This window comes from Citrus clementina, unplaced genomic scaffold (genome assembly GCF_000493195.1).
Source record: "Citrus clementina cultivar Clemenules unplaced genomic scaffold, Citrus_clementina_v1.0 scaffold_3, whole genome shotgun sequence".
In the NCBI taxonomy this organism is placed as follows: Eukaryota; Viridiplantae; Streptophyta; class Magnoliopsida; order Sapindales; family Rutaceae; genus Citrus; species Citrus x clementina.
In genome coordinates, this window is record NW_006262339.1 from 9,240,785 (window position 1) to 9,267,677 (window position 26,893).

General features: G+C 33.6%; 1 protein-coding gene and 1 non-coding gene across 5 annotated transcripts; both read left to right on the plus strand.

Annotated features, from left to right (window-relative positions):
- Window positions 1-1,135: 1,135 nt before the first annotated feature.
- On the plus strand, window positions 1,136-21,482 carry LOC18048876 (transcription initiation factor TFIID subunit 2). Of its 4 annotated transcripts, XM_024188345.1 has the most exons (26): window positions 1,137-1,355; window positions 1,464-1,803; window positions 2,448-2,593; window positions 2,693-2,759; window positions 6,013-6,212; window positions 6,333-6,486; window positions 6,708-6,792; window positions 6,917-7,008; window positions 8,524-8,649; window positions 8,740-8,793; window positions 10,021-10,086; window positions 11,155-11,252; window positions 11,347-11,694; window positions 11,773-11,860; window positions 12,305-12,430; window positions 12,518-12,574; window positions 13,148-13,227; window positions 13,314-13,356; window positions 14,558-14,644; window positions 17,203-17,292; window positions 18,193-18,251; window positions 18,333-18,423; window positions 18,505-18,670; window positions 18,805-18,988; window positions 19,904-20,031; window positions 20,207-20,289. In XM_024188345.1, exons 1-25 carry the CDS (start codon window positions 1,240-1,242, stop codon window positions 20,022-20,024), a joined length of 3,084 nt encoding a protein of 1,027 aa, XP_024044113.1. In that variant the 5' UTR covers window positions 1,137-1,239; the 3' UTR covers window positions 20,025-20,031; window positions 20,207-20,289. The 4 variants fall into 4 exon arrangements, with proteins under 4 accessions (XP_024044114.1, XP_024044113.1, XP_006440912.1 ...); XM_006440849.2 differs by lacking the exon at window positions 19,904-20,031 and having other exon boundaries at window positions 1,143-1,355; window positions 20,207-21,482; XM_024188346.1 differs by lacking the exons at window positions 19,904-20,031; window positions 20,207-20,289 and having other exon boundaries at window positions 1,136-1,355; window positions 18,810-18,969.
- On the plus strand, window positions 4,511-4,583 carry TRNAF-GAA. Its single transcript has one exon. It is a non-coding gene; the product is annotated as a tRNA-Phe (tRNA).
- Window positions 21,483-26,893: the final 5,411 nt, after the last annotated feature.

Sequence of the window (26,893 nt, forward strand, 5' to 3'; positions counted from 1 at the left end):
GAAAGCTTTTTCAAGCGAACCCTAAAGTGTGGCTAATTACTCTTATGGTCCCTTCCGAGTTAGAAATTTGTTTTTAGGACAATAGCTTATGATGTTTACAAATACATCCCAATAATTTTAAGTAATTTCTTATTTGTACTATAGTGCGTATTGTCTACCATATTTAGTGGTGTATGTTTTAGAAAAATCTTCATTAAAAAAAATACAAAACTCTTTAAAGTAAATTTTTACCAAAAAAAAATTATAAATTAATTTAAAAAACTTAAAATGTTTTAAAAGCTTCTTAAAATAAGATTAGAGTAATAATATAGTCACAAACTCTTGTACAAACTTATTTTGTATAAACTAACGTGACATGATAAGATTGGTTGAATGAAAATATAAATTAATAAAAATAAATTATGTGGGCCAAGTGATATTTAATTTAATCAATCTTATCATGCCACATCAGTTTGTATAAAATAAATTTGTACAAAAATTTGTGGCTATATCATTACTCATAAGATTATAAGTCTTTTTGCTTATATAATGGTTAAACTTTTTTAAAAAAGAAAAATTCTGTTATAGAAATTAAAAGTAATGATTTAATGGAAGATATTACTTATTTTACAGTGACAGATAGTATCATGTGGAGCTGTCTTATAAAATCATATCTTTAATATTAATTGATAATAAGATAAAAAGTTCTACTACATGTTCAAATATTCACTATATAGGTGGCAATAATATTTACTAAATCATATTTTTTTCTTATTATTCATAAAATGATAAGGAGAATTAGTGAGATAAATTTATTACCGTATTACATCTCTAGTTAAATTTATTTTTCAATTATCAATAAAATGAGAGAGATTGATGGAACAAGAACAAGAGAATGAAGAATTCAGCTGGATTAGAATAAAAGCTGATAATCTACAAATTCAAGTAAAATTGTCTTGTAAATGAGAAAATAAGAAAAAGTAAGACGTAACGAATCTGATTTGTACATCATCCGAAAATTCGCAACGTCTATTTCCATTGGCACTCCGTCAAAAGGATTCAGTCCGTCAGATCGCTCACCCTCCTACGTGTACGGTTAGATCAAAACATCAAAGTAAGGGACAACGTAACCGGACGCGACCCAAAGTACCACAGGCGATTGCTCGTAAGAACCTGAATTTCCTTTATAAATAAAGCCCTCGATACCTCAGCGCGCTCATCATCAAATCATCAAACACAGAGTGGGCAAGCAAGCTAGCCATGGCGAAGCCTCGTAAGCCGAAGAACGAGGAAACGAAGGTTGAGAATTCCGGCGCCGTCGTGCGTCACCAGAAGCTCTGCCTCTCAATCGACATGGAGAAGCACCAAATCTACGGGTGAGAAATGAATTAACCTTCTTCGCATACACACGTGACATGCGCATGATTTTGATTACTCACTTAACTAATTGCGCGTTTAATTTTCTTTTTGTAAAATATCTGTAGCTACACCGAGCTGGAGATTGCAGTACCGGATATAGGGATTGTAGGGTTACATGCGGAGAATTTGGGAATTGAGAGCGTGTTGGTTGACGGAGAGCCTACTGAGTTCGAATATTATCCGCATAATCATCAAAATGTGGAAAATGAAAAGAGATGGAGATCCATGGTCTCGTCGCCGAGTTCTGCTGCAGATGCTGCAGCTGCTGTGTACATATCGGCTCTGGAAAGAGAATTAGTTCCTAATTTGCTCATCAATTGTTGCAAGCCGTTCAAGGGTTTAACTGATCAGATAGAACAAATGAATTTGGAGAATAAGTTGGATTCCTCTGCTGAACCTAAGCAGGTTACTGTTGCTAAGCTATCTACATTCATGTTGTTTATGAATTATTTGTTTTGTTGGCCAGCGTTCAATCTATGTTTTGTGGATTGTGCAAATAGCCCATGAGAGCCATTGCATGTTGTGAATTTCTGAGCTTAGTGTAAACATATTTTTAGTGGAAGTTCATAAGGGTATGTTTTCAACTCTTCGGCTGAACTTTAAAAACAGGGATTCCTAGCATTTGCCCAGTTATACTTGACCGAGTTCTTAGTTGATTTATTTACAGAGTCTATCTTAAATAACTACAAAGTGTCTATCTGATACATGGAAATCCCCTAGGATTCCACTTGCTTGTACTCTTAAGTTTGAAACTAGGGATTATTGCCCGTACAGTCTTTAATGGTTAACCCATAAGATATGATATCTTCTGTTGGTTTTGAGGAACCTCTAAACTCTTGGTTGGAAACTTGACCTTGGATTATACAGAAGGTGCACATTTGTAAAAGCAATTTCATTAGTGCTAGCTGTAAGCAATTGGTTTGCACATATACTGGTAGTCCTGGGTTCAAATTGGCTATTTGTTTGTGGTTTCTTAGCATGCTCTCTAGATTTATAGTGATGAGGTTCACACTTCTGTGGTTTCTCATGTAGGTTAATGTTGGGTGCAGAATGTGAAATTGGTTCGTATTGACTATTGGGTCGAGAAAGTAGAGGCTGGAATTCATTTTGATGGTAATGCATTACACACTGATAATCAGATAAGGCGAGCACGGTGCTGGTTTCCTTGTATAGATGACAGCACCCAACGATGCTGGTATGAGCTATTTCATTGTTCCTGTTCATGTTTGGGCTTGGTAGTTATGGAGATTTGAAGTCTCTACAGTATTAATATTGTATCACATTATCTGCTCAGTTATGATCTGGAGTTTACAGTCTCCCAAAATCTTATTGCCGTCAGTGCTGGAAGCTTACTATATCAGGTCAGAGAAATTGATGAGAATATTTTATTACTGCATGGACAATTAATTTTTATAATGTCTCAAATGGAACCTTGTCAGAAGTTTTAAAAAATACATGGGCTCTATATTATATTGTCTCTATGTATTCATATTTATTTTTAGTTTAGACATGTAATTTGTGCTTCAAGTTAGATTCTTCATATTATCACTTCATGTTCTTTCATTTCATTTGAATGCATATTGCTTGATACTTCTATTTTTTAGCAACAAGAGAGTATACTATATCACCTGAAAGAAAGTTAGTAAACCCCAAAAGCTTTTAGATCCTAACCTCCTAATATTGAATTAATCAATTTAAATGCTGAACTATAAGTAGCTGGATAATGTTAGTGAAGTATTTAATGTTTATGGGGTCAAAGGTCTTCATGTTTCCCAAGTATTTAGTTTTATGGAGTTCTTAACATTCTAAGCATTAAAGACACACCGATATCTGTGATGTTACAACCTTGGTTATTATGTTGAAAACTATTATGCACCATTCTAGAAAATTTCAAAGTGTAACTATTTTGTCAAATATCCCATTCAGTGCTTCGTGGAGTTGCTTATGTTTTATTAGGCTGTCTCAGTACTCAAAAATTGCTTGGCTTGGAATTTGACTCTTGCAATGTGGAAATAACACGTCCTTGATTGAGAAGTCATGGAAAATGGTATTTGAACTTGTTTATTTTTCCTAAGTTGAGGATAAATGACTTGGTATGGACCTATGGTGGTGTTTGGTATGAAAAAAAGTAAGGAAATGAGAGGAGAGGAAAGTGGAAGAATGGAAAGGAGAGTACATTGAAACTCTTTTCTAATGTTTGATTTGTTACAAAATTATACAAAGAAAGGAAATGCCTTATTTTTCATTTGGATAATTAACTTCTATTTGAAAAGTTTGTTAATATAATTTTATTTTTAATTAATTTAATTTAATTTGTTTCTAAATAAATTATGATATAATATAAATAATTTCTTAATTAATATATTATAATTTTGAAATTACATTTGAAAACCCAAAAAAAAAAGCAGAGTTGCCGCGGCTGCCGTTGGCCACCACTGTACCATGTTATTTCGGCTCTAGAATTATAATGAAAATTATTAGAAATTGACGACCGATTGATTAAAGCAATTTATTCGGCCGAAATGCTTAATGTTTGTCTAGATCTGGGAAAGGTAGAAAGTTTTAAAACTTTTTTAATCGGATTTGAAGAAAATAAATCCATTTTTTTTAACCTTTATGACAATATGATGATGTTGCTTGTTGGTTGGCGAGTCCAACTGTATTGGCGATGACGTCCCATGCACCAGTGACGGTGGCATTGCGATGACTTCAATTTATATTTTCTATTTTTGCGAATTAATTAAATAAGTAAATTGATTTTATTAAATTGTTTAAATCATTACTTTAACTTTTATTAGTATAAAGTTAATTATCTAAAAATTAAATTGATAAAATAAAATTGTAAATAATAATTATTTGATAATATTAAACAAGTTAATAAAAGATTGAAGGGGTAATTTTGAATGTTTTGGCTTTCAACAAAAGAGGAATTTGAATTCATCACTCTTTGGTTTGAAATCTAAATTCCACATTATGATTATATTAAATTATAATGGAGATTAAATTCTTGAAAATTATGGTCAACCAAACATCGGAAATGAGAAAGAATTCAAATTACTTTACTCTTCCCCTTCCTCTCCTTCCAACTGGACACCACCTAAGTGTATAATTTGCGGCGATAGCTCAGGTGGGAGAGCGTCAGACTGAAGATCTGAAGGTCGCGTGTTCAATCCACGCTCACCGCACTCATCTTTGTGGTTGAGGCTTGTTGAGACGAGTTCTAACCCAGGAGATTGTTCAAAACCCTTTTCCATGGCAACCATTTCTCTGTTCTGCTCTCTCTCCATCTTTGGCATTGAATTGAGACAGTTAAGCTTGCTGCGTTATGCAATAAGAATGTTAGGTATCTCCTTGGCGTCATGTTGTCAATAATTAAGTGCGTGTTTAATAGCATATAACCAATAAATTAACACAAGGGCAAGTTGCTGCTAAGATATGCATTTTGACGTTTAGGAACTCAACTCAAATTAAAATAATGTGTTCTTAGCCTTAATAGTTGGAAGAAAGCAATAGAAACATGTTTTTGCTTCAATGTTCGTTACTGGAATAACTTCTGACCAGTCAATGTTCATGGAGTTCTCTAAATTGACCGCTGTAAAATGTGTTGAACTCCTAACTCAAAGGGATTTTCTAGTCATATACAACTGGCATATTTAATCTGAATGTTAATATTCCAGTTAATTAAAAAAATATTGGCTTCTTTGAATCACTTATCCAAGTGCTCTTATCTTGTTTCTTCGTCTATTTTTAGACTTAAAAAATTTGAAAGTACTCTTACGCCAAAGTGAAAAAGTGTTTCGTAGTCCTTTTAAGTTCGACTTTCTTGCCAGTTACTTCTTGCTAAGGTAACTCTAGCTGTTATGGGGAGAAAGTTTAATTTATTTACTGTTGATGCATTATTTCGCCTTCTTGAGTATTTAACTTGAGGTTTGTTGAGGTAGCTAATGTGAAAAACTCGAATCATTTTCAAGGATGTTATGCCAATAGATTTTAATTGGATTTTTGAATAAAGATAACTTATCCTTATGACATGGTTTTGTCTCACAATCAAGAGGACTATGGTTATGCCTTTGTTTTAAATCATCTCTCATTCCTATGTGTGCAGCAAAATGTTGGATGGGAGGGACCAAATTATATGAACTCCAGTATCCTGTTGTTACATTTTAACTTCACACAGATTGTCTAAGGAACTGGCATGTTGTGCATTTTTTATTGCTAAATTTCATATAGCTTTGTGCCTTTATTTATATATTGCGTGCTGAGACACATTTTGGGTGGGATTCTACTCCTTTTCTCATTGTATGGCTTTCATAGTGGTGTGCTTAAGGTTGTTTGTGTCCATCATGTCTCATTTCAACACATTGTTTGTCCTTATTAACCAGACAGAAAAACTGTTTAACTGCTTATCATTTTATTTAGTGGTTGAAGGTGTTGCACTTGATAGTTCTGAATGTAAATGAACTTATTCTTCAACATATAAGGTTCTGCAAAGTAAAACACTCCCTTCCCCTGCTGTTTTGGCAAATAATCTTTATATTGTTGTATGTTTGCAGCTGGGGTTTTAATTTTTATTGATGCTTTTGTCTTCTAAGTATCATTCCTTCTACTTAACAGGTTCTGAGCAAGGATGATCCTCCTCGCAAAACATACGTCTACAGATTAGATGTTCCAGTTAGTGCTAAGTGGATAACTTTGGCAGTTGCACCCTTTGAAGTCCTTCCTGACCACCATCAGAGTCTCATGTCACACATATGTTTGCCAGCTAATGTATCAAAGATTCATAATACTGTGGAGTTTTTCCACAATGCGTTCAGGTTTGTAAGGTTGAACTGCATAGTAGTTGTTATTTAGATCTTTCTTGTGGTTTTGAGGGACTCAACTGTAAGTCTGTTGACTTTGAACTGTTGCTTGACTGGTGATTTTATGTTCACCAGCCATTATGAGACATACCTTGATGCAAAATTTCCATTTGGATCATACAAGCAAGTTTTTTTAGCTCCTGAGATGGCAGTATCATCGTCCACTTTTGGAGCTGCGATGGGCATCTTTAGCTCTCAGATTCTGTATGATGAGAAAGTTATCGATCAGGTCCGCTCTTATTTGACTCAGAAGTCTTATCTGTGGCCGAGAAAAACTTTTAGGCTGGCAGTTTAAGAAGTCGAGACCTGAACATGATTACATGTCCATTAGAGCATAATTTCTTTAATGGTTGATGGCTGCCTTGCATTTGAAATTTTGTGATGTAAAACCTGTGATTGATATGCTTCCTTGTTCTTCCTATGTTCTAATGAGAACATTTTTTTTAACAGGCCATAGACACTAGCATTAAACTTTCATTTGCCCTTGCAAGACAGTGGTTTGGAGTATATATCACTCCTGAGTTATCGAATGATGGTGGGTTGGTAGTATATTGTTTGCGCTGCTTAATTGGGATTTAGATTGCTGCCATTATTTATTCGATATAGTTTAAAGGCCAAACCCCTTTTTTTTCATGTTGTTACTTTATGTTTAATGTCAGAGTGGCTGCTGGATGGTCTTGCTGGTTTTCTAACAGATTCATTTATCAAGAAATTTTTGGGAAATAATGAAGCTCGTTATCGGAGATACAAGGTTTGCAAACTTGCATGAGTATACCACATACGTACTAGTTATGTTTGTATGAGTAGTTGTGATGCAGATTAGGAATCCCTGTTCTATTTAACTTGGTTTCCTTATTGTCTAAAGTTTGTTGTTCTATTTCTTAATAGTTTAAGACTTTGTTTTCTTTTTTTCTTTATGGTTTAGGATAATTACTAGTAATATAAATAGCCATTTCTTGTTGCCTTTGAAGGCAAATTTGAGTTAAATAATATTTTCAGTTTTCAAAGTGTGTGTGAATTTTTTAGTTTAGTTAATTCTCGGCATTTTATGGAATCAACGAGTCTTAGAGGAACCTCTAGGTTCACGGTAGTATAAATAATCATCTCTTGTAGCCTTTGAAGACAGATTTGAGTTCAATAATACTTTCAGTTTTCAAAGCTCTGTGCAAGTTTATGAGTTTAGTTAATTTTTGGCATTTTGTGGAATCAACGAATCTTAACCCTCTAGGTTCACTGTATTCTTTTGAATCAACGTGAATTTAGATCGTTTCTTTATTTTGGTATTCTCAAGAATCAAGAAAATATTAGAACATTAAACTTCTTTGCTTCTCTTGTTGTAATATAACTTACTTTTAAAGGTTTCTTTGGCCATTGCGCTAGTGTTTATTGGGAAGCTTATAGGTTATTGAGTTGTTATAATATTTTCTTCTTATCTAGTGTCCAAATCTCTTTAGCACATGTTTGGGCGTTAGATTAAATGGCATTCTATGAAATTGATCAGATTAATTTATCCATCTATAGATAAGAAATCTGAACTTAATCCAACATCACCCAAATAGCTGCTATGCCTCTTAGCCCATTAAGTTAGTATAGTTAAGACAACAGTGAGCAATTTTCATGTTGGTAGATGGTAGTGCAATATTAAACCGACCTAATCATATTACTTCCTAATGGCCAACAAACGAACTTAAAGTATACCTGAAAATCCGGCTCCGAAGATACGTAAATTTTGGTCAAAAGATGTATAATAAGACATAAACTCTGGTCAAAAGATGTATAATAAGAAAGGAAATCTTATCAAGTGGCAAGGTTATGCAAGATTTCTGAGGGCAATTTGATTTACAGCTTGGTTATTGCTAATCCTTGGTGAAAAGATAAAACATGTTTGATCAAAAAGAAAAGCAATAAAAGAAAGTATATAAGAAATGTTTAGAAAAAGAGATTTTAACATGATTTTTGGAAGTCAGCTTGTCAATTTAGGTTTCCTATTTTAGGCATTCCCGGTGTTATTTGTGGGGAGTGCTTATGTTTGGGTGCTTGACCTGCCCTAGTTGATGGAATGCTGACATAAATCTTGTTGCTCCTGTTCACTTGGAAAAACCATCATGGCCACCAAGGTTCTACTCTTGGATAAGGGAGAGACTTGGAGTTTTCATCCAATTTTCTTTACCTTATCCTTTAACAATAATAATGCATTATCAATTCTGTATTTTTGTTTTCCATAAATCTCTTTGCAAATTGACAACTCGACTTTTCAAAATTGTAGGCAAATTGTGCTGTTTGCAAAGCAGATGACAGCGGTGCAACAGCTTTAAGCTCTTCTGCTTCTTGTAAGGATTTGTATGGAACACAATGTATCGGTATATTTGGCAAGATTCGGTCATGCAAGTCTGTAAGTTTACTTTGGATACGTATATATTTTTCTTATTTCAACATCACACGCACACACATTAATTGTGCTAATTGATTGATTTTCTAATAGGTGGCAATCCTTCAGATGTTGGAAAAGCAAATGGGGTCCAATTTCTTCCGAAAAGTAAGGGTCCTAGCAGCATAGTTGCTTTAGGCTCCCTTTGGTACAGCTTATTAAATAGAGCTTATAGTAGTAGAGCTTATACCAATAGAGCTTTTGGACAAAAAGTCATTGGGTGTTTGGTTGCAATAAAAAAAGTATTTTTGAACCATTAAACTATGTGATATTTTTTATATTATATATTTTTAGAAAAGTTCTATAACCTCTACTCCCAAAAGCTCAAATTTTGGGCTTTTGCTAGTAGAGGTAAATTAGCTTATTTAAGCTAAAAAAGCTCTACTAAAAAAATAACCAAACACTATAAAAATTTTTAAAAAGTGCTTATACGATTAAATAAGCACTTATGCCTCTTAAATAAGCCATACCAAACAGGCACTTAATCATGACTATCTTGAGGAACAAGAAACTAAAATCCCCCTTCTGGTGTTTGTGCCTTTTTTATTTTTATTTGTTATATCCTAAGAAGTCTTGTAAAAAGTGGTTTTTTAGTTGACAGTGGCATTTTAGGTTTACCAGCCAAGAGGGTTATGGAACTATTAGTTTCTTTGGCAGCTTCGCTTGATCATGTTCAAGCATTTTCTTTTTTGTCCCATTCGTTAGCTTGCATTTCCCGATCTAAACTTTTTAATTATTTATCTTCATTTTCTGTTTGCTTTGGTTGGTACAAGCTGTTTATAAATACTATAATGGTTCGGTATTGTATACACACTGCTTTAATAATATAATTGGGTTCGAAGAAGCTAGCATGTGTCGCAGAATTATAAGTTTCTATGTCCAAAATGAATTTTCTCCTTTTCTATAAATTGCTTGCTTATATTTTAATTTGTAGATATGGATGATATTCTCTAATGATTAGCTTTGAAATCCAAATATATATATTTTTTTTTTTGGGTGTAAAATATGTGCAAGCATATGTAGTCAGCTTTTGCCGGCTATCATGATAAACTAATGGAAGTGAAATACGAAGATATTAGTAACTTTTTTTTATATTGTTTCATTTGGGTTGAAGCCTTTTGAGTAAGAATAATTATCTAAACCTAACAAAATTTAGATCGTCTTTAGTTATTTTTGTATTAATATCAACTGTTAGGTAGTCCATTCCCTTTTCCTAATTTTATTCATGCTTGATTTATGGAGATTTATACCATTAATGATTGGGTGTTCCGTAGAATAGGGAAGACAGTTTTTGTCCAAGGATAGTCTTTGATTCTTGTTTTCTGATAAATGCAGATTTTGCAGAATATCATTTCTCGGGCTCAGGGTGCATCTCCTGTGAGAACTCTTAGTACAAAGGAGGTAATTACATTCTACTAATGCATATGAAAATGTTCATCTGGTGATACACGAGATTCTGTCATTAATGTCAGCTGGTTTTACTTATGATTCATTTTTTAGCTATTTTTTCTTTTGTCACTGGTGATAAAGTATCACCTCATGGTATATGCCCGGTAGAATGTAGAGTGTTTAAGTGACATTTGATGTCACAAGTGTTGGCAATTTAACTGTTTCTATTTTTGGGAAAATCTTACGCGGCTTTCGTGGATATATTCTTCTCTGTGCTTCCTAACTCCAAGATTATGTAAAGCTCAAAGTAAATGCAAGATCTGTTTAAAAAGATATGTAAAGAGTTTTATGCATATACATATGGCCGCGCACACACATATATACTCTTTTCGTTAAGATGCTTAGTTGATCATGTGTTTTCAGATTAAACACTCCATGTAAATGCAGGCTGCTTATTTTACTTGTCCTCTTCAGGTCTTTTTTAAAGTTTTTGATAGATTCTCGGGACTAAGTTGTTGCAGTAGAGTTTCCGTAATGTGCATGATTACAGTTGTTTTCTCCTTCTGTTTGGGAAGAGAAAGAAAGGGTGGGGGTGCTAGGCAGACTGAGATAATGAATTGGTTAGTACTTAGTAAGGAGGTGTGGTTTATATTGACACCAGTATGACTTCGTGGTTTGAAACCTTTCGGTTGAGGGGGTCAAAATAGTATATTTTGTGCTGTTGAAATGAAATTTACATTTTATATTTCCCCAAAAAATTGAGAACAATGTAGCTTGAAACCTACAGATGTCCTTTTTACAGACAACTCTTTGTGCAAACGATATTTTCTTTGTTTTTTGATTTTTTATTTATTAATCTTTTAAACTTTTCAATAGTTGATTGCTTCTCTTTATATTAATTTTGACACATATTGTGACCAATAGTTGTCCTACCTGTTTAGTGATAGTTGCTGGATTGTTATTAGATGTGCAAAGGTTTAAGTAAGAAGCTTCAGACGTTTTGAAAAAGGAAAAATAAATGAAGTTCTAAAACTGGTTATTTTTTTGTTTTTAATTATTTTATAAATTTTTGAGATGCAGTTTCGGCATTTTGCAAATAAGGTTGGGAACCTTGAGCGTCCATTCCTCAAGGAGTTTTTTCCCCGTTGGGTTGGAACGTGTGGCTGCCCGGTGCTAAGGTATCATCTGTTTGAGCTAGTTTTTGCATGTTGGAAATCTTTAGTTGATTATCTTTGCCTGAATGCATTTTTTTTTTCTTGCTGTGATCATAAGGATGGGGTTTTCATATAACAAACGGAAAAATATTGTTGAACTGGCGGTGTTGCGGGATTGCACCGTTAAACCTGACTCAAGGACTCCTGTTCTTAGTTCTAATACCGATTCTGAAAACCGAGATGGTGATATTGGATGGCCTGGGATGATGAGCATTAGAGTTCATGAGCTTGATGGTATGTATGACCATCCAATTCTGCCAATGGCTGGAGATGCATGGCAGCTACTGGAAATACAATGCCATTCAAAGCTGGCTGCGAGACGTGCCTTGAAGCCTAAAAAGGGTTCAAAACCTGACGGCTGTGATGATAACGGGGATGCTGTTGCCGGTTTAGACATGCGCTCCAGGTATGTTGTTATGGCACTTAGACTCTGTGGAACTTCTTTTTGAAAGATGACAAACTTGACATTTGTATCATTTTGCAGCATGGAATCTCCATTGTCATGGATTAGGGCAGACCCAGAAATGGAATATCTGGCTGAAATTCATTTTAACCAGCCTGTACAGATGTGGGTGAGGAATTTTGTCTGTGCTGCAAAGTTTCATTATACTTTTGTATAGCTATTTTTGTCGACGGTCATTGGATATGGTCCTTTGGCCTGGGTTCTAAGCATGTAAGCAGCACTGAATCTGCATGCTACTTGTGATTTTTGGTTTATGGTGCGTGGATGAAGTTTGTAAAGTTGCCTCAAATATTTAAATCTTGATATGGATCCCAGTTATGGCCAAAGTTGATTGGAGCAATTATGTTATTTCTATGTTGCACTATTCGGTTTGGCTGCGTATGTTGCATCATGTAATTCTGTATTTAACAATGTTTACTCGATTTATTGGATAACAACTTGCCATGATTGGTATAGTTTTAGTTGTATCTGTTGCATTACATAATAGATGCTTTTAACATTTTTTACTTAATTAAGTGGATAACAATCTTACATCACTGTTTTGATTTTCCAGATAAATCAGTTAGAGAAGGATGGAGATGTTGTTGCTCAGGCACAAGCAATCGCAGCTCTAGAAGCTCTGCCCCATCTTTCTTTCAATGTTGTTAACACACTGAATAATTTCCTCAGTGACTCCAAGGTTTTAATCAAATTTAGAAGCATATGTGGTCTTGATTTGACTTGCTTTTAATGAAATTTAATTAGGGAACTTTTCTGTTGTTTTTAGGCCTTTTGGAGAGTTCGGATTGAGGCAGCATATGCTTTGGCTAATACAGCATCTGAGGTATTGTGATAATTCTCACCTTTATTCATTGAATATATTGAGCGCACGGTAGGTCCAATATTTTTTGTTACCAAAATGTATGCCAAAACTATTCACCAAAGGTATTCATATAATCTAAATTTTTGTGAGAAACTATTCGTCAATTGTGACAATTACCTTGGCGGTTCTCAAACCCATTACAATTGATTGGTGCTTATGTGTTTTTTATTAGAAAGATGTCTTCCGCAAAAACTTTATGAACATCATTTTTTGGAAATGCAAATGCTTTGGTGTAGTGGTACTTGCATTGATTTCCTTGGTCTTCTACCGTTACAGTCAAATGATTTATTTTGACTTGTGCTTATGACTAACTTGTTGACAGAGAAACTAGGCCGTTTTGGATGCATTGATCTGCATCCTATGATTTTCCTCATTGACATATGTTGAACTTTTTGGAGGATGATTTTTTTAAAAAAAAAAAAAAAATTGATTTGTCGCATATTGTGCTTTATTAGTTGGAAATGTTTTGGTTTGTGGACCATGTTGCAGTTACCAGTTCTCAGTATATATGATTTATATGTCATTATTTTACAGGAAACTGATTGGGCTGGGTTGCTTCATCTAGTGAAATTTTATAAAAGTCGAAGGTTTGATGAGAATATTGGACTCCCCAGGTGAGATTCTATCTTAGTTTGAAATGGCACTGATAACACAGCTGCAGCACTTTGTTAACATTTTTGTTTTCTGTTGATCTTTCCAGGCCAAATGATTTCCATGATTTTTCAGAGTATTTTGTTCTTGAGGTAATTGCCTTGAGGTAGGGTATGTAATGAGTTGTGTGAAGTGGGATGTGATTGGTTCACATAATTTTGCCCTTGTTTTGCGTGGTGAAATCTTTGGATAGTCTGTTTATCTAGTGTTTTTTAATTTCTTTTTTTTGATAATTTCCCTAGTACTAGAGCAAGTCTTCCTGTCGTCATTTTGAAGTGCGTTCACATGCTGCTTCCTAGCCAAGATTGTCTTGCCCCACTGAACAAGTTAAATGGATTTACATTGCTTGGAGTCTCAGTGAAATAAATTTGTTTTTAGAACTTAGATTGATAAACAAATCTGAATGAGTACAGTGGATAAAGAATATAGAGAGAGATAGAGAGAGGGGGAAAAAGAAAAAGAAGAGTAGAAAGGCAAAAACTTTAAGAGAATAGGGAAATCAAGGGAAGAGGATAGAATAGGCTAGGCACAACACTTGGTGGTCCTTTAGCATCATAACTTAAATTGAATGCATTTAAAGCATCCATTGCGTAGCATCATCACACTAAAGGGTCTCATCTGGTTAGAATATTTTGTCTGCTTATTGCCCCCAGAAGAGACATTATATAAGTGTATATAGATTCAATCCTCAAGGGACAATCAGAGTTGGTGACCAATAAACTAGCCGGGCAAGGAATGGTCTTGTAAAGCTAAATTGAAGATGCAATTTTGGAAAAATTAAAACACCTGGACCATAAACAATAATCCTTTTGCTCCTAAGAGACCAGCAGATTCCAGTCCATCTATCCCTTTTTTTCTTTTTTTTTGGGTTTGTGTATATATAAAACTTGTGAGATTTATAATTTTTCATTATTGTGTTAGCCCCTGGTCTGGCCTCTCCTAATATTTATAACTTCTATCTACCATTACAATCTAGAAAAGAAAAATTGCTGTTTGTTGGTCTCCTGATAGCTGCATCAGTGTCCAGCCTTCAAAGATGACCAACATTTATCTGAATCTGTCCCTTTACTTGGGCTTTGAATTTTGCATCAAGGATCTGCCGTGGTAGAAGAGAAGCAAACAATTTATGTACTCGACAATAGCTTTGCCTTTTGAATTGGTTGAGAGATCGACGTTTTTTCACCCACTGGAAACTTTAGATTATACTTTAGACTGATATTGTTTTATGAACTGATAAATTTTTAGTTCCCAGTGATGTTTCTGAAATGTCTTCCTCATTTTGTAATCTTTTAGGCTATTCCACATGCCGTTGCTATGGTTAGAGCTGCTGACAACAAAAGCCCAAGAGAAGCTGTCGAGTTTGTTTTACAGCTTTTGAAGGTAATGGATTAAGCACTTTAGAAAGCATTCTTGTTTTATTGAATAAGAAATTGAGAACAATAGACAAATTGTGTACTCTACAATGGCTTATTGGCTTTCTATACATGTGTTTTATCTTTCAGATAAGAAACATAAAATTATATTAGTATGGAACAAAGAAGTAGAAAGGTGGACCAAGTGTCCACTTAAGAGCCAAAAGCAACTTTGCAAGAGGAAGAAAAACTCTTTAAGGTGTTGTAGACTCATCTAAACTAACTACAGACAAGCTTCAGCTCCTGCAACTAAAACTCCTGAAGAATTTGTAGCTATTTAGACTGGACCTGGGTATCTAAGTGAACCTAACCAGGCTAGTTTGCAACTTATTCCTAGGAATGAAAAACAAAACTATAAAAAGTGTTTAATTTAAAACAGTCTCCTTATGAATTTCGTTCAAATGCATAAAGCTATCATGACAAACATCTCAGATTGCTTTTAAGAAGCTAAAAGATAATTTTTAACATCTTTATTAAAAAATTGTTTGGTAAAACATATTGGCATATGATCGGTAGATGATGTAACTCACGTGGACAATTATTTGAGAAGTAGCAGAAGCTTTTTCTCCTAGTGATGATAGAATTATCAAAAGGTTCTTTCATAAAGGTCCTAACTCACACACGTCTTTATCGTTTTTTAAATATCCATATTTATAATGGTGTCAAGAGTGCATTTTTGGCCAGGTTGGTCCCATTTGACTACCACCAGATAGGGTCTGTTGGAATGTTATTTGGCCTGACACTGTAGCTGAACCTACATGTGTAAAACAGCCTGAGGTACAGGCTGACTCTGTCCATCTCTGTACTTACTGACACAAAGACATTTATGCTCAATACAGCCCAGCCTGTTTACATTCTTGCAGCTGAACTCTGTTTCTGCCCTAACAACATCTGTCCTTAGATTTCAATTCAGTTTTTCTCCCCATATATCATGGTTTACCTGTTTCCATTCAGTTCTGTGCGATTTTTTTTCTATGCAGGCCCGACCTAGTTTATTTCTATAAATGCTGGTCTCAGTTCATTTCTTTTTTTCTTACCTTCCGTACTACACCTGGTCTGACCCATTTTAATACACCTCTGTATTTGCGAATGTATGTACAAAAAACTATAAGTGCGTAATATTTATAATTAAATAGTTAAATGTATTCATAATATATATTTTGGCCATTGAACACTTTTTAAGGAAAATTTAGAACCTAGATACACGCAGCATCTGAAAACTATGGCAATTTTAAAATTATCAGTTTGCCTTAGAAGTCACAAGTCACAACAGAACCGGATGGCCCTTACACTTGGACAATAGATAATTGCCGATGGAAGTTAATGATATATTTGGACAAAGAGAATATGCTAATAAGTCAATAGGACCTTTTCACCATCTGGTGGTCTTGTTTGGCTGGTCAGTTTTGGCCCTTTAAATAGAATATTGCGCCCTAGTCTTAGAGAATACATTTTCCTTTTATCTTATGATGCAGTCTTTTATATCAGTTGTTCTTCTATACTGTTTATACTATTATTTTCTTGTTCCCTTTCTGGGTAAAACTTGTTAGTTCTTTGTATACATTTAGAACATTTATATATTTTATTGATAAAGAAAATTAAAAGAAGCAAGTCTTATTGCCTTATTTGTAACAATTCAAGTTTGAGTAAGTTGGCTTCCCTAAGCATTTTTTATGGTACCAACAACATAAATACCCTTAATTTTCCAAAGAGTTCAATGATCATAAAGGACACTCGTTGGGTTTTCATTTCCTACTCGCTTCTTTTCGGACGCTCTAGGAAGCAGTCGTCGATTGAGCTCCTAGTATAGTAATTATGACTTGAGCCTCGTATATTTAGTAACTGAATTGCGTATGCACTTGATAACTGTTACATTAATTCTTTTAAATTTGTGTGAAGTGATTCTCCTCCTTTCTTTCCATCTTATGCTGAATGATAATGATCTTGGCTCCTTTCATTACTAATCCTGATTCCTGATCAAGTTTTCATTTCTTAAAGTAGCAGACTATTTTATTTTCTCATCATGGCTACCTTTTTATCTTGTGGAATTACATCGCTTTTTCACACTAAAGCAAGCCTTTGCTCATGCCATGTCTTTGAGATGTTTTCTTGACAAGACTCTTCATTTCTTTGAATCCTTTAAAGATTTTGCAAGTGAGATTAAAGAAAGGTGGCAGTAACCTAGGGCATGGTACTCGATATATTTAATATGTACAAATACTTTTATGTTGTCATGTAATGAGTATGTCCTTCAGTTTAAGAAGTTTTATAGTTCTTTAAACTTACTTCCAAGGATTTTGTTTAACTTCAATGTGAAAAGGATAGAACAGTTTTCTTGTCTTTCTTAGTGCCTGTGCCCATGATTCAGCATGCAGAGAATGCTTATGCCAGTGGGTGTGATTTGTGCATTGAAGTTTGTGTTTTGTTTTTTTAATGAAGTTTACTTTTTAAGCAATGTCCCAGTCATTTCTTTTTGCTGTTGTAATTTTGTTGTGCTCATAGTTTATTTTCACTGTTCTTCAACAGTATAATGATAATAATGGGAATCCCTACTCAGACGTATTCTGGCTTGCTGCGCTGGTCCAGTCAGTTGGTGAACTTGAGTTTGGGCAACAGGTGGTTAATGCTGTCCCTTTCGATGGATTTTATAGAACTATCCAAATTATAGTCGTGTGTTTGCACCCTTATAATATATTTGCATGAACTATTTGTGCACAGTGCTTTTAGACTAAAGAATATTGAGCTCAAATAAATTGATCTTTTCAAAGAAAAATATTACTATTTGTGCACAGTGCGTTTGAAACAGATCAACTTTTTTTTTTTCTTTTTTCCCCTAATGAAGGTTGGGAGTGGGCTAAGTACAAATTAATTTTTAGCCCTTACCGCCCGTAGGATTCGAACAAGCATGGCCATCCAAATAAAGTTGCTTGAAAATCGCTGGGGCAAACCCCTGGGGCACCTTTAACAAATCATTTTTTTTTTTGTGGGTGTTAAATTATAGTTGTCCTTTGTTTTAGGGTCTTTGCTGTTTGAACTTAGTCATATATCCTCACTCAATACATAGGTGACATGGGTTAGATTTACCTGGCCTCTGCAGACTTTCTATCGGCTTTTGGTAGTTATTTTCTCTCTAATATAAGTTCTTTTTCTTGCCACTTTATATTAAAAAAAAAAAGAGTAAATTTTTTTATAACAAGATTTAACAAATCATGCCAATTGATGGGGCTTCTGTCGTGGTGCGTGGTGTGGTTCAAAATTGAGCTCTTAGGCGATATGTTAATCTTTGAGTATAAGTGGGTCTAGGTGTGCCACCCAGAGCATTATGTCCACTCTACTTTCTGAGAAGGTAGAGGATTTTATTTCCAATTTTGACTTAACTGCAGTGACGAGAAATTTGAGATCCTAGTTTCATTTACTTTTATCATATATAGTTGTTATAATGTCAAACCTTATATTTTCACTACATTTTGTTTTGTGCTCTGGAGGCTTACTTGGTGCATCGCTAATTTGTAACAGAGTATTCTCTTTTTATCATCTCTTCTCAAGCGTATTGATCGACTTTTGCAGTTTGACAGGTGAAATTTAATTTCTTGTAATTGGAAATGCATTTGTAAATATCCGTTATAATTAACTGTGTATCAAATGGCATTCATTAGGCTCATGCCAAGTTACAATGGGATCTTGACAATCAGCTGCATCCGAACGTTGACTCAAATTGCGTTAAAGCTATCTGGATTCATCTCTCTTGTAAGTGTTTTCCTATTCCCTTCCGGTGATAGATTGCTTCTAAACATATTTTAATTTACTTGTGGCCATTACTCACGGCAGGATCAGGTTGTTAAACTTATTAAACCATTTAGGGATTTCAATACTATATGGCAAGTTCGAGTTGAGGCGAGCAGAGCACTCCTTGATCTTGAGTTCCACTGCAATGGCATAGATTCAGCATTGTCATTGTTTATCAAAAGCGTAGAAGAAGAACCGTCGTTGAGAGGTTTTTCCTTTTTCTCCTTGCCTCAGTGCTAGAACTTTCTTTGTACAGGCTTCAGCTTTTGCTGATGGACGATTGATGCATTCTTGGTAAAATGATGGTGCACCTTCTTAACTTCCAATATCCCATGATTGCAGGACAGGTGAAATTGGGTATTCATGCTATGAGGATATGTCAGATAAAAGGTGGATCGGATTCCAATCATGAAGTTGATACAGTAACTCTAGTGGCTTTGCTGAATTTGCTTGAAAGTCGTATATCATTCAATAATGTATTCCTTCGTCATCACTTGTTTGGCATTTTACAAATCCTTGCAGGAAGGTGGGTTTACTGTTTTCTCTCCTTTGTGGATTGGGTGGTTTAATTTTTTATGGCGATAATCATCACACTATATTATAACTCTAGGTCTTAAAAAGAAATCAGGTGACACACTTTTGTTAATAACCAATAATTTCTATTACAAGTGACATTACTTCAGTGTCGTATAATTGGCTCTGCCTTGTAGTTGATGTATCGTGATTTTGTGGTACCAAATAAGTAAATATATTTTGACTTCATTGGTTGTGTCATCTTGGGATTCAAAATCAACCCAGTATTTGGGTTTTCCAAGCTGTGAATTGTGTCGTTGGCATTGTATTGCAGTCAATATTTTTTTATTTTTTTTACTCATTAGTAAACATATTGTAGCCAATTAGTTGTGTCATCTTAGGATTGAAAATTAACCAAGCATTTGGTTTTTCATGTTTGAATGTTGACCCAACTACAGACTCCTGTTTGTCTTGATAAGTACCCTGGAAAATTTTCAACATGGTTGAGAGGTTGGATTACAAAGTTGGTCTAACCAAGTATTTATTAGGAATCATTAATATGGTTAAGTGCAAGGTAAAACAAAATACCATAGTCAACCAGTAGGCTAGGAAGTGGCCTTTTGTCTTGGGTCATCATAGTCATCTCAGCTCTTCGTACTTTGTTGTTTATTGGCTACTGCTGATTATTCAATATCTAAGAGATTCTATTTTATTTTAGCCCAGTTCTATCATCTGCTAGTTTTATTTTAGCCTGCTAGTGGGGACTTGACTGATTTTCAGTAAAAGGCCAAAAGGGAGAAAATGCAGTATTTGGTTGTTATCACTATTTGCGACTCTTCCTTCCACCAACTGGTCTGACCTTCAAATGAACAGTTTTGTTCAAAATAAGTCATGAAATTAATTTATTATCCTTCTATATCAATTTCAGAAGTGGTATTAAGCTCTTTTGCGCCTTATCCTATATTGGAGGTTCATCTCCATGGAAAATTCAAGTTAATCATTTTCTAGATTTCTGTATTGTTGCTTGCACAGCTGTGACTCAGAAGTGAGGAAATGGTACCCCCCCTTCTTTTTTTGGATTGAAATGGTTGTGCTCAAATTGCTGGCTGAAAAATTTCTTTGTTTTTCTTGCCTTTTCGGTTTGAAGGAACACCATTGTTTATCTTAACATTTTATGTCCAAGTAATTGTATGCAGAGCTAACTTGCATTGCATTCTTACTTCCTTTTTAGAGCCCCCACGCTTTACGGAGTGCCCAGGGATAAATTGTTGCTTCTGGGTGATGGAGAAACTAGCGAGCAGAAGAATGTTTTTGCATCTTTTGTTACGGAAATGAGACGTGCGGAACCTCCTATGGATGTCCCAAACCTTTCACAGGATAATTTGGCCGTTCGAGATGCTTCCAAGGAGGTAGATTGTGTTGCCAATGGTCATGCTGAGAATATATTGGCTGTTCCAGAAGCTTCAAAGGATGCAGATGTCATTTCCAACAGTCATGAACGGAAAATGGCAGTTCCAGAAGCCTCAAAGGAAGCAGAAACTGTTTCCAACAGTTATGAAAGGAAGCTGCCAGTTGTTAAGATTAGGGTTAAACAATCTACTGCAACTAGTAGAGCAGACGAGGCTGATAATAGAACCATTGAAAAATCTCAAGGTGGGAATCATGAAAATGACCGTGGCGCCAGTAGTTCTGTTTCTGTCGATGCACCCCAAAGGAATTCAGCAGAGGCAGTGAGCTTTAGTAATCACAATATCGAAGAAGTCAATTCATGTCATGATCATGGGTCACGGATGACTGCTAGCATTGGCAGCGCAAAACTTCCAAGTGAAGGAGATAATTTCGGGAAGGAACTCCAGTGCACTGCTGATTCAAGCAAAGTTTCTATGCACCTGCAACCTGATGACCCATCGTCGCCTAGCATCATGCAAGATAACAATGTCGACGCTGATGCTCAAAAATTCGCAAGCCTTCAAACCCTCTCTGTTGCAAGACATGATTTGAACGGCAAAGAAAAGAAGGAGAAGAAAGACAGAGAAAAGAAGCGGAACAGGGAAGATCCAGATTATTTGGAGAAGAAGCGTCTAAAGAAGGAGAAGAAACGAAAGGAGAAAGAGTTGGCGAAGCTGCTGGGTGATGAGGCAAAGGCGCCTTCAGTAGAGTTGGCTGCCAAGAAAGAGGAATCCAACATTAAGAATGCAACCGCACAATTAAAACCATTTGAACCCAGTGGATCAAAAGTAACGATCTCGAAGGTAGCAGCCAAGCCTGAGCCATCAGAAGGCAGTCCTGCCCCTAAATTCCGAATTAAAATTAAAAGTAGAACTCAGAATTAATTATAGTGTACATATTTTTTTTTTCTTTTTCCTCATTTTATCTGTAGCTGTAATCAGAAAATCCAAAAAAGTTTTGGTTTCTATAGTTCGTTCATCTGCGGCAATGTGTAGCGTTAAGACTGTTTATGTGAGAGACACTCTCTAATTAATTAATCAAATGATAGCATTTTTACACATCTTCGTAACCCTGCACCTGCCATGAAGATTCCTGGAATTCATTATTGCTTACTTGAAAGCCGTCATCTTTAGTCCCTTACTTTTTCAGGAGTCAAACTTGAAGCAGTCAGTCAAATAAATTGCTTAAAAATCACCCAACTGTCACTTTTATGAGTTAAGCTCAGTGTGATAAGATAAAAAAATAGCTCTTGAAAAGCACCATTTTCCGTACTGTAAACTTCTGTCAATAATGTCTCCATTAGAAGCTTTTGAAAAGCACCATTTCTCCGTATTGTATACTTTTATCAATAATGCCTTCATTAGAACCTTGGCCGTATAATGAATTTAATATTTCCTTAACTTATTCCCATTGAAGGAAACAGTGTAAATGTTACGTTCATCTCCCTCTCTCTGAATATAACTAAGCTTGTCTTTTGTATTTGAAATACAAAAATTGAAAAGAAGAAAATGGAAAATCTTAAGCATATCTGCAAGTCTGCAACAATATTCTAAAACCTGAAAAAAATTATAAAATCACAAAAACCGGATTTCACCAGATGATAACCAATGGACTGTCAGCTATTCTGTAGGAGCTCTGTTTTCTCAAAGGAAAGGGGAAATGAGAGAGAAAACAGGGGGGTGTTCCGATAATAGAAATAGTAACATTGTGTCAAATTTGTCCCTAACCTTATTCAGATGTCTGTATTACTCTCGTATGATTGAATTTGGACCTTGCACAACCTTTTTTTTTTTTTAAGAATTTGTTACAATCTACAAATATACATTAGATTTTTATTTGTTACAATTTAAAAATATATATAATCTAAAATCTATGGGACTTTAAATTTGGACACTTATAATACGGTCCAGATGTCTGCCGATCATTAAGCTCGAAAATTTTCTCCCACTAATATATAGCGAGAAATCTATTTGTTACAATTTATAAATAAAATTTATAAAGACTTTAAAGGACACTTGAAATACGGTCCAAAATTCTACGATCCATTAAGCTCGAAAATTTTCTCTCACTAATAAATTATAAGAAATCTACTCTTGTAGTGTCGTCGAGGGCATGAATATCGAGCCCAAGTTGTCTGACCTTGCACAACTTCCAACAGAAACCAGGCGCATATTTTTATACAAATAGACAATTACATCCTTGCAAAACAGTAACAATAATAAAAATAGCAAAAAAAGGGGTTACCCCATTGGCGAAAAATAGAAGGAGCCAAAAATAGAAAACACTCCCCGCATCAATTGATTTGTTTGTGCATGTTTCAAGATTCTGACGTTTTTCTTTCTTCCGTATGAAAATGAAATCAAGTAGTACATTTGATTGGCAATTAAAAAAAAAAAAAAAAGGGAGGGGGGAAAAAGGAAAGATCTTTCTTGCACATTATTCGATGACACGAACTTTTATTTAACCTGTTCTATGAGTAATTGACTATTCGTACAACGATGATCGTTTTAGATGACCATCAACCAATTGTCACACTGTAACGAAAGCTAGTAATAAAACAATTACAAAGTATATATATAATATTTACTCATTTTAACCAATACCCATCACTATTTTCAGTCCAAGCATTAGTGTATTGTGGATAACACAAGAAGAATCGATTATTATATTGTAATGAAGTTAAGAGTCCAACACGCTCCCGGGATTTGTAATCCAATTGTTCCTACTTTAGCTAAATCAGGTTTGGGAAAGTATGAAATTTTTGTATAAATGGGTTCATATCTAGGAAAGTTATATTTTCCTCCTGAGGTGGGGGAGGGTGGGGGAGAGGAGGTACAATATGGAAAGGGCATTTAACCAGTTCAGGCTAGCTAGATTTTGTTCCATGATTTGTTGGGATTCTCTCGATTTCTTTGTCAAAAAAAACTGTGGGTGTATTTATTAGTATAACGATGAAAGCAAAGTACGGATACTGAATCAAATATCATACTTTAAAGAAGAAACTAGAGACAGTAGAGGATGGGTTATAGCTGACGAGCCTATAATCAATTGTTGTAGCAAAGGCAAAGAGAGCTCCTCCCACCGCTCAAAATGAAAATTCAAAACCCAAGAGGGCTGTGCCCCTATCCATGTCCTGAAAAAAGGTCATGGTCATGGTCATGGTCAGCTAATTTGAAACCAACCTTTCACCTCTAGGAACAGTTGTTGAACGAATTCTGATCTCTAAATTCGTGCTAGCTACTACCTTGTGGAAAAAATGCTAGCTACCTTGTGTTTTCAGTTCAGCTTTTTTGACAAGTGAAATCCGTGAAAGGTGTATGTTTTAAATTTGTATTAATGGAGTATACTTATGGAAATGTATGTTCCTTGTTTTTAGGTCTTATTAGCTGATTTCTAATAGTTGTATTAAGTGGAATTATAGTGTGGTGGTAGTATGTAAAAGGAATTTTGCAAGGTCGAGAAGTGCCAAATGCTGAACAGCCTGAACTGAAGAGACGTGACAATACATACAAACAAAAGTTGCCCACCATGTGCATATATATACATGTCATGTATATACTCAAAAACCTAAGAAAAAAGGGCAACATGACATGATCACGCAAACAAACAAACAAAAAAACAAAATAAACAAACAAGAGTCGTCTCGGTACCCAATGTAACTACTTTTCTGGAACCAATCGAGAGCCGCTGCCTATTCATCCCCATGTCGGTCAGTCTCTTTACTACTCTGAACGCTCCCTCGGCACCACATTCTCTACACGTTTTATAAAAGGTGATTTTCATTCACCGCTCCTCAACTATCCCTAAACCTATGTCTAATTTGATTTTATGTCTAAATTTATATTGACTTCTCCTGTAACATATGTGTACTTTGTTTGACTGTTGCCATCAAGGATAAGATCGGGAGTTAAGAAAACTAAATCAAATTTCCTAAAATTGTTGAATATTTTGTGAAGTGCATGTGCAATCAAATAACTTTTAATGCATGTTTGGTATGACTTATTTAATAGTTATAAGTACTTATTTAATTCTATAAGCTTTTATCATAATTTTTATTGTTATTTGGTCCTTTTTTTGTGTGGAGCTTTTAGAGCTTAAATAAGTTATTTTACCTTTACTAGTAAAAGATTAAATTTTAAACTTTTAAGAGTAGAGGTTAAATTTTTTTTAAATATTAAAATATCTAAAATATTTTTAACTTATTTGATAATCTTATTTTATTCTTTTAATAACATACCTTAAAAAATTTTACCTATTAAAGTAATTTCATAAATTTTTAATAAAATTTTTTATTCACATCCAAACAACTAAAATTTTGTAGGGTAAAAGCTCTATTGTCAAAAGCTCTACTTGAAAAGCTGTACCAAACGGAACCTTAGTTAGAAGTAAATTATAGAGAACTATTTGAATTTTTCACTAAAAAAAATTGATGCAAATTTCTGCAAATTTATTTCAATATTTAATGAAATGAAGGTTCTTTTAAATGAGTTTTAAATCTAAACAATATATAGAAAATTAGTTGAACGTTTGTTGAAATGCATGTACTTTCAATGCTTAAAAAAAAGCTTGAAGCCAATTTTACAAGTTTACTTGAATATTTAATGAGATATACTCATTGTCAAGTATCTTTTAGTATTTGATTAACAGAGTATTTACTAAGTGATTTTTTTTCCTCCGCTTCTTCTTGTAATTCCTTTTTTGTTTATCACTATGATATTATGTGGTCATTCTATGATACCGTGATTAAAGTTACAGCATCAATACTGTAACTAAACATAAATTATGTAAATGAAATATAAAACTTGTGAATCAACATTAACTATAAAATAAAACATAAATTTTAGAAATTAAACATAAGATTTGTAAATATAAAGTAAAATTAGTAAATTAACATAAAATTGGTAAATTGAGGTACTATTAATAAATAAAACAAAAGCTTGCAAATATAAAATAAAATTCGTAAATCAACATTAAGTGCAAAATAAAACATAAATTTTAGAAATTAAACATAAGATTTATAAATGAAAAATAAGAATAGGTAAATTAATATAAAACTAGTAAATTGATGTATTACTAGTAAACAAAACAAAAATGTGCAAATATAACTTAAAACTAGTAAGTCAAGATTAAATATAAAATAAAACATAGATTTTGGAAATGAAACAAAAGACTTGTAAAGAAAAGGTAAAACAAGTAAATTACTATAAAACTGGTAAATTGATGTATTACTAGTAAATAAAACAAAAACTTACAAATATAACATAAAACTAGTAAATCAACATTAAGCACAAAATAAAATATAAATTTTAGAAATGGAACATAAGATTTGTAAATGAAAGGTAGAATAAGTAAATTAATATAAAACTAGTAAATTAATGTATTAAGAGTAAACAAAACAACAACTTGTAAATATAGCATAAAACAAGTAAATCAACACTAACTGTAAAATAAAGCATAAATTTTGTAAATAGAACATAAGACTTATAAAATGAAGGTAAAACAGGTAAATAATTATAAAACTGGTAAATTGATATATTACTGCTAAATAAAATGAAAACTTACAAATATAATATAAAACAAGTAAATCAACATCACGTGTAAAATAAAACATAAATTTAGTATATTATGCCTAAAACTTATGAATAAAATGTAAAATAAGTAAATTAATATAAGAGTTACTGCAAAAAAAAATTACAATTGTAAAATAAAAACTTATTATAGTGTTTATTACCTTATATATTTATTATTTTTTTATTTACATTGAATAATGTTAGTTTTGCATTTATGTAATATATGTGATGTTTTATTAAGGATGAAATTTATTTTCAAAATTGGATTTTTAAAAAAAATATATTTTATTAATATTTTTCATAGTTGTTGTAAGATGAGGTTATTTCTCATCTACTCTTCCTCAACAACAACCTTAAATGGTCTTTAAGTACAAGTAAAAAGTTTAAAACTACTTGAAATATGCATAAGACTCAAAATTAGATCTAATTTTATTGATATATCATATATTTGTCTAGTAATATAAGAATATTTTTTGATTTTGTATTTGCTTGATCCATATCCATATAAATACTTGTGTTTAATTAACTTGTGTAATAAATAGACATTATTATAGAAAATGTGGAAAAAGGTATAAAAAATGTCATAGAATAAATATAAAATTTATGGTTAAACTAATTCAATAAAACTTATTATACTTTTTTTAGTATAATTTTTTTGTTTAATTAATGAGTAATTTTTCTTGTTTAATTAAAGAATTTTTTTTTGCAAATGAATAAAATATTTTGCACTAAAATTCTATAGAAACAATGTTAATTTTTTAAATAATTAATAATCTTGTACGAATTTATTGGTTTTACTTTACATTTATTTATTCTATGAGTAATTTACAATATTTATGTCTATCACCGTATTGATGCCATAATTTTCATTGCGGCATTATAGAATTTTCCTATTATGT

Coding starts and splice junctions, on each gene's coding strand:
- LOC18048876 (XM_006440849.2), top strand. CDS start 1,240: ATGGCGAAGCCTCGTAAGCCGAAGAACGAGGAAACGAAGGTTGAGAAT. Junction 13,228..13,313: donor GAGAATATTGGACTCCCCAG/GTGAGATTCTAT, acceptor TGATCTTTCCAG/GCCAAATGATTTCCATGATT. Junction 18,424..18,504: donor TATCTGGATTCATCTCTCTT/GTAAGTGTTTTC, acceptor TACTCACGGCAG/GATCAGGTTGTTAAACTTAT.